Source organism: Marmota monax, unplaced genomic scaffold, assembly GCF_021218885.2.
Source record: "Marmota monax isolate L192 unplaced genomic scaffold, Marmota_monax_Labrador192_F-V1.1 WCK01_AAM20220418_F8-fsc00100, whole genome shotgun sequence".
Taxonomy (NCBI): Eukaryota; Metazoa; Chordata; class Mammalia; order Rodentia; family Sciuridae; genus Marmota; species Marmota monax.
In genome coordinates this window covers 6432567-6440494 of record NW_026693872.1, presented here as the reverse complement: position 1 = coordinate 6440494, position 7928 = coordinate 6432567, and the positions used below count along the sequence as shown (strand labels likewise).

The following is a 7928-nucleotide window of genomic DNA, read 5'->3' as shown; positions in this document are numbered from 1 at the left end:
ATGGAATGTTAATGAAGTCCGAAAAGGCCCTAGGCCAAAGTCCACCTCAAAGAAATGTTAATGAACAGCCCCCAGCAAAAAGGTGCTGACTCAGAAGTCCTTCCTGACCAGATTACTTCTTTGGCCCACCTGTGTCCCACCCCTCGGGCCTTCCCACCTACATTCCATCACCAAAACTATAAAAAGGGGAAACAACCTCACTTCCACGGATTCCACCTCTTGGGTCCCCTTCTTCCTCCGGGAGAAGTCTTTTCTGCTGTCCTTTAATAAACTTCTAATTTCTACTCTGACCTTGCCTCGGCGTGCTTCTTTGGTGTTATTCTTCAACATTGGAGAAGCAAGAACTCGTCACCAGTCAACAGCGGTGACACTTGGTGAAGAATTTTCTGGAAACAGGTTGACTGCTGGTTTTGCCTGATGAATTAGGGGAGCTCTCTCCCTATCCTGGTTCATCAGGGACCTGCATTTCTTCCCAGTGGTCAGAAGAGGGCAGGAGAGGGCAGAAAATAGGCTGCTGGATTTTTTTTTTTTTCTCCCCCGCCTTTTTTTTTTCCCCAGCTCATCAGTCTCTGGTATTCATAACATTTGCATTCATTATTATATTTATAGTTTTGCCTGAAAGCCTTTCCCTCTGAAACTACTTGGCTGCCACTTTGTAAAACAAATGAACCATTTTATATCATGATTGAACTGACTTAATGTCAAACCTTAATTAACCTTGCAAAATCCTTCCCTGCTGGAGCATAACTAACTTAACCCAAGAACTAAGCTAACCAAATTGAGCTACCTTTGTAGAGTCCTTGATAAGTCCACTCTCCACTGTGACCTGTAGAGCTTGTGTTGGGGGAACTACAAGCAGCTGAGCTTGATGAACCCCTATTCTTCCCATTTTCTAACTTTGCAAGGGCCAAGAGAAACTGAGGAAGATTTTTGTGGGGGACAGGCCTTCAAACGCCCAGCTGACTACAGGCCCTCTTCCTTAGGACCTGGGCTGGGGCTGCTCAGGCGGGGCACTGCACAGATCTCCTGCGGCTGGGGCTGCAGAGTGCCCCCAAAGATGTATTCCAGCCTGAGTCCCTGGCTCCCATCCGGTAGTTGGAACCGAAAGGTCCTGAGGAGGGTGGCAAACATCAGGAAGAGTTCCATTCGGGCTAACTGGTCTCCTGGGCACACTCGATGCCCTGGAAACAGAGAAGAAGGTCAGAGGGTGGCAGCTGCTTATGTCTGTCCCATCATCATCACACCTACCACCTGAACCCAGCACTGTGCCTTGTACCCGCAGAAAATGGCAGGAAGGCTTCATTGACCACGAAGTTTCCATCCTTGTCCAGGAAGTGGCTGGGGTTGAATTGCCGCGGGGTCTCCCAGTACTCAGGGTCATAGAGTACGGAGGCCAGGTTGGGCAAGATGATGGTACCCTGTAGAAAGGAGCTGATATGTCTCAGGGAGCCTCAGAGGACCCAGTACCCAGTCCTGACCTGGTCAAAGTGAGCTTCAGGACGAGCAGTGTGCAGGTGGGAGTGGCTGGGGGCTCTCAGGGAGTCCTCCCTCCAGACCCACAGGAGTGTGGGGCCTGAGCATTCCACCTTCTGGGTTACTGGCAACCCACATTTGAGAGACCCACAGAAAAAGAGATGGAGAGAAAGGAATGACAAAGAGAAGACAGGATCACAGAGAAAAAAATGACTGAGAAAGGTAAAGCTTGAGTTTTTAGGGTTGTGCGGGAGAGTATGACCCATCCTCACCTTCATCCTGACCCACCCTAACCCTTGCCCTCATTGTCACCATAATCCTAATCCTCACTGTGTCACAAAGAAGTGACTGATGGATTGGAAACAGGATCAGACTGCTCAGATGGGAGGGAACAGGAAGGAGTCAAAGATTGCAGGCGGGGTCTGCTCCTTCCCATGTGGGCCCTGAGATGACCAGAGATGACATAAGGAGGCCAGCGTGGTACAGGGTGGTGTTGGTTATGGTCCCAGAACCTAGGACAAACAGTTCTAGAATTCTCCATAAGGCTTCCTACCCCATGGCTCAACACCATAGAATCAAATCAGCTACTCTGTGAGGTCTAGGAGACTGACTCCAAGACTCTAGAAACTTAAAACAAAAACCAAGTAATAAAACCTCAGCAAAAATTGAAGCCTGCATCCAAAGCAGAAGCCAATGAAGAAAGCAGAAATTGAGCTGATGTAAAACTTCCTGAAGGCACTTCTCTTTTTTGTTTCCTTATTTTTATTTTATTTGTTCTTTTTAGATATACATGACAGCATAGTGTATTTTGACATATTATACTTCAGAAGACACTTTTCTTTGTTGTTGTTGAAGTTTGTACACTAAGGGAGGTACCAGGACTTATCCTTCTGGACCAATAGGACACCTAGACCTGGTCACTCTGTGGCTTTAAGCATACAGTTGGGGAAGCATGTTTTCTCACTGCTGCCTTTGTGAGCTCTACACATTTTCCCATTATAGTCCTGAGAATTTCTCCCTGTTTTCTTTACCGGGGATTAAGTAACCCTTGGCATTGCAAAAATGTGTGTGTGTGTGCGTGTGTGTGTGTGTGCGTGTGTGTCTGTGTGTGTGTGTCTGTGTGTGTCTGTGTCTGTGTGTGATGCTGGGAATTGAACCCAGAGTCTTGCACATTATAAGCACATAGTCTACTACAGAGCTACACCCCCAGCCTCTTCTACAATTCTTCATCTAATTGCCTTTAGATGAAGGGGCTCTTGGGAAGATGCTCTATTCCTTCTAGAATTATTTATATCCTGTTCTGGGTAATATTCTGGCTTCCTTGCAAGGCAACTGACTGATCTGAGCTCATGGAACAGGTTCAGAGTATCATCTATTCACACACAAAATGTAACCCCCCTACCCCAGTTTATAGAACTATCTTCCTGCTGGATGCTTCCTGGGGACAATATGCCAGTTTCTCCCTAGTAAGAGGCAGTTTGAAGCTCACAATCAAATAGAATGCCTGAGCAGAGATGGGCATGAAGTGCACCATTGTGTTAGGGACCACTGCTATTGTCACTACCACTCAACGGATGAGAACAGTGTAGAGGTATCTGTAACATTTAATGATCTATCATCAAGCTTTGATTCCACTTTCAGCAGACATCCCTGCCTCAAGTTGTAAAAGCTCGATATTGATTCCAGGTTTTTAATGGCCCCCTGGAGTCTTTATTACAGAGCAATTCCTAGAATCAAATCGGCAGGAGCCGGCTCTTAATAAGGAAACTTCTAATCTCAAATGGCATAGAACATCTAAGCCCTGGTCCTCTCTTTTTTAACTTGACCTAATTTGGTATAGTTTTTAGAAAACCTGGGCCCAGGCCCTCCTGCCATGCCAGCAGCAGGATGCCACTGTCCTGTCCTCAAACTTGATAAACCCATGAACTTGGTGGCCAATGAATGCCAAGAACAGCTCAGTATCAGCCAACCAGGCTGATCAATAGATGGATGATGTAAAACATCTGTTTAACGTATCAGTTCGTTTATTCACCAAGAGGCACATTTTTGGAGCAACACAAATAGCAGGGTGCATGTTGAAAAGAACATAATCTTTGAATTCATAAGACAATTACTGAGTTAAGTCATATATTAGCTATGTGTTTAGGGGTTATTACTTGGGCTTTCTAAGCTAAAATTTCCCTGCCAGTAAAAAAAGCTTTTTAAAAGAGGGAAGATCAAATGCAGCCCCTGCATTCTAACTATCTGATTTTTAAAAATCTGTGCATACATGTATTTTTTATTATATTTATTTTATTATTTATTTTTTGGTACTGGGGATTTAATTCCAGGATGCTTTACCACTGAGCTACATCCCCAACCCTTTTTATTTTTAGACAGGATCTTGCTATGTTGCCCAGGGTCTCATTAAATCACTGAGACAGGCCTCAAACTTGCAATCCTTCTGTCTCAGCCTCCTGAGTTGCTGGATTACAGGCATGTGCCACTGAGCCAGTTGTGCATACATTTAAACTGTAACCAATAGTTTATTAGAGTGAGCTCCAAATATATGAGAAACAGTAGTCTCTTATAGCTTCAACTCTGGACTTCATTGTGTTAATGGAACATGAAGTGATACAATATAAATTATTTCTGAAGGGAAAATGCCTGCTTGGTTACGGACAATTCAGACATGTATCCCAAGCAATAGGAAGCCCCATCCTGTCTGATTCTGTAATTAGTCCCATCTACATATCTGAACAAAAGCTTGTTGTAAAATCGTTAGTCTTTAATGAGTAAAAGTTGGGTTTTTTTGTTTGTTTGTTTGTTTTATACCAGGAATTGAACCCAGGGGTGCTTAACCACTGACCCACATCCTCAGCCCTTTTTATTTTTTTATTTTGAGAAAGGGTCTTCCTAAGTTGCTTAGGGCCTTGTTAAATGGCTAAGGCTGGCTTTGAATTTGAGATCCTCCTGTCTCAGCCTCCTGAGCTGCTAGAATTACAGGTGTGTACCACCACACCTGGGGTGAGTAAAAATTTTATATGAAAATTTTACTCATTCACGACTAAAACACCTTCATTTTAACTTGCAAAGTAATTTAACTCTAAAAGAATTTTCTATGTACTTCTGTGTCCCTTCTAAGAGAATTGATCAGTTTTGGACAATAAAAAATATTTTGAGTAATAAAGAGGTTGAGACAAGAAGCAGCTGCCATTTTGAAGACTATCTCCACATTAAAAAAAAAAATCCTACTTAAGGTATTATCCAATATATTTTCCACTGGCCCTTGACAGGCTATTATGAATGATGATCATCAAAACTTCTTGGAGTGTCATAAGATAAATCTTTCCTGATAGGCACACTTCCTTTCATTACACAATGAGAGGCATAACTGTGATTTCCTTTTTTTGCCTTGACTCTAAGGAAACTTAGACACAAGTTTTCTGTATATATGCTATAGCTGTACTGACCTAAATATTTACATATATCTCTTTTCCTCTATCTCTCCTTATTTGGCACTTACTCTTTTAGCCATGAAATAAGAAACAAGAATGACATTTCTGCTAGAAATCAATTCTAAGGAAATAATACAAAATGCAGACCAAGCTTAAAACACACAATAAATTGTAAATGGCCTAAATGTTCACCAATGAGAACTCAAAAAAATCACAAAATCACCCATTTGGCTGGGCACCATTACACATGCCTATAATTCCAGTGACTCAGGAAACTGGGGCAGGAGGATCACACATTTAAGTTGCCTCAGCAACTTAGTTAGACCCGTGTCTCCAAATAAAAAACAAAAGGACTGGGTATGTAGCTCAGTGGTAAAATGCCCCTGGAATCAATCCCCAGCACCAAACCAAACAAAAACAAAGAACACGTATTCAGTGGAACACTGTGCAGACATTAAATGCTGTAGAACAGTGATTTCCAAAGTGTGTTCTCTGGACCCACTGCAACAGCGCCACCTGGGAACCTGTTGCAAAGGCAAATGCTCAGGACCCATCCAGACATTGGGGGTAGAGCCAGCAATGTGTCTTCAAGTGATTCTGATGTATCTGGGGGTTTGAGAACCACTGTTTTAGAAGAATCTGAAAAACGTGTTAAGTGAAATGAAATATTCAGAGTGATATATTCAGCACAATCACAGCTATGTGAAATATATGTATGTAACAAAGATTGCAAAGAGGAACATGCAAGGGTTATCCCTGAACAATAGGAAACTTTAAAAATATCCATCGTGTGTGCATTCTTTTATAACCCCCTATCCCAATGCCATAAATAGGTAATAAATGACTGACTGATGGATAACTGGTAGAGAACTGGCAGGTTGGTAGAAGCTACAGCAGATGGCTGTGCTGGGCAGGAAGAGTGCTGTGTGCAGGCACTGGGGTGGGCATGGGGCCATGCAGGGCCACCTACCTTGGATACGTAGTAACCATGCACCCTGGTGGATGTCACGCACTGGCGCACAGCGCCCACTGCCACAACACTGCTGAGGCGCTGCACCTCATGGAGGACGGCACGGGTGTAGGGTAGTCGCTCTCGGTCTTCATAGCAGACAACTGGGGCAGTGCCCAGCACTGTGTCCAGCTCCTGCTGCACCTTCTCTGTGGGTGGCTCAGCATGACCAGGATGGCCTGGCCTCCTTATCCCACCCCAATGCAGTCTTCCCCACCCAGAGCCACTGAGGCTCACGGTCCCTGGATCAAACTGCCCCACCCTGCTGCCTCTGTTCCCACAGAGACAGAGCCTACTTCTTGTAAATAGGAACTTGAAGGGTTTGCACCCACAGGGGCACTTATGGGAAAGGAAAAGACCCAGAATTGAGCCCCTACTATGTGCCAGGTACTCTATACACAAAGAGCCTTGTGTCACAGGAACTGTTGTCTCTACACATGAGAAAACTAAGGCTCCAACAGAGCGGGTCCTTTTGCCCAAAGTGACAAAACTGGAGCCAGGAGTTGAACTTGGGTCATAGCCAATTTGTCCCTGAGAGAACTGCAGCCACTTTTGCTCCTCTACAACTATGATCTCCAGGTGGACATTAGCATAGGGCCTGGCACTTGGCGGGTGCTGGATCATTACTGAATGAGTGAAATCATGCCACCCCATTTACTCTGGTTCTGAGAGCTGGAATGACTTGCCCAAAGCCACACAGCAGCCTGGGCATTGAAGCCCCTCCCGTTTGACTCAAAGCTATCAATGCTCCCTTTACCACAGAGGTGACATCAGAACCTACTCCTGGGGCCACAGGGCAAAGTGATGGGGGCAATACCCACAGCCCAAAAACCCCATGTGGGATTGGCAGGCACAGGGCAGTCAAGCAGGTATAGCCAAGAGCTCCTCACCCTGGACAGCTCTGTGCTGGACCATGTAGATGAGTGCCCAGTGCAGGGTGGTGGCCGTAGTGTCAATGCCTCCCAGAAACAGGTCGATCACCACCTGGATCAAGTTCTCCTCGTTGAATGTGGAGACAGGGTCATCCATAGCCTGGTGGGCAGTAGGGGAGCAGCTCTGGGTCTGGAGTCTCCCCCAACAGTCTCCTGGTGTCTCCCCACTACCTTTTTTTTTTTTTAGTGGTACTATGGGTTGAACCAAAAGGCCTCTACCACTGAGACATATTCCTAGCCCTTTTTATTTTATTTTGAGACAGGGCCTTGCTAAGTTTCTGAGGCTGGCCTTGAACTTGCAATCCACTTACCTCAAACTCCTGAGTAGCTGCTGTTACAGGCATGTACTGCCCTGCCCTCCTTAAGGCCTGACTTGTTCCAAGACTTCTGCAACCAAAACTCACTGAGGGTCAGATCCATCAGGAGGGTCTGAATCCCAAGACTGCACTGATTTTTGATGGGGGACTGCCCTGGGGTTATGGCCCTGATATCATCCAGGTCCTGTTTTGCAGCCCACCCCTGTCTGCAGAAGCCAGTTCTTGGCATGGGAAAATATAGAGAGAAATGCCTTCTTAATGTAAGCTTCCAGGGTGCTTGGGTCAATGATGAGGAACTGACACCATGGCATAGCAGCCCAGAAACACAGCCCCTTGCTTTCTCTGCAGCTCTTCCAGGCTTACCTTGGTGATCTGGGTCAGGTAGCAGCTGATAAAGTTCTTGGGAGCCTCAGGTGTCCTGAGCTTGCACCTGATGATCTCATGGCAGATGAAGCCCTGCAGAGCTTCTTGGTACCTAAATATCTCCTGGTGAGGTCCTGGGAGGTGGCGGAGGGCCCAGGGAAACATGTCGTAGAGCTGTGGGGAAAGAGTCCCACCCAGGGCCCACTTAGGCCCCAGCTCAGGGCAGCTGAGAGCTGTCCTGAGGGCTCCAAAGTATACTCCAAAGTCTATGGTGACGTAGGCGACCCAGGGCTGCCTTTCCTCTGGAGACCCCAGAATAATCTAAACAGAAATAAGAGCAGTGGTAGCGTGATTGTGTTCAAAGCTTAGCTAGGACACTGCAGGTCTAAAAAGCTGC

At 45.7% G+C, this 7928-nt stretch overlaps 1 protein-coding gene across 1 annotated transcript; it reads right to left on the bottom strand.

Annotated features, from left to right (window-relative positions):
* Positions 1-484: 484 nt before the first annotated feature.
* LOC124105367 (cytochrome P450 2J5-like) lies at positions 485-7696 on the bottom strand. Its single transcript, XM_046462501.1, has 5 exons — positions 7532-7696; positions 6810-6951; positions 5881-6068; positions 1277-1418; positions 485-1181 (listed from the first exon to the last, which is right to left on the bottom strand). Exons 1-5 carry the CDS (start codon positions 7694-7696, stop codon positions 964-966), a joined length of 855 nt encoding a protein of 284 aa, XP_046318457.1. The 3' UTR covers positions 485-963.
* Positions 7697-7928: the final 232 nt, after the last annotated feature.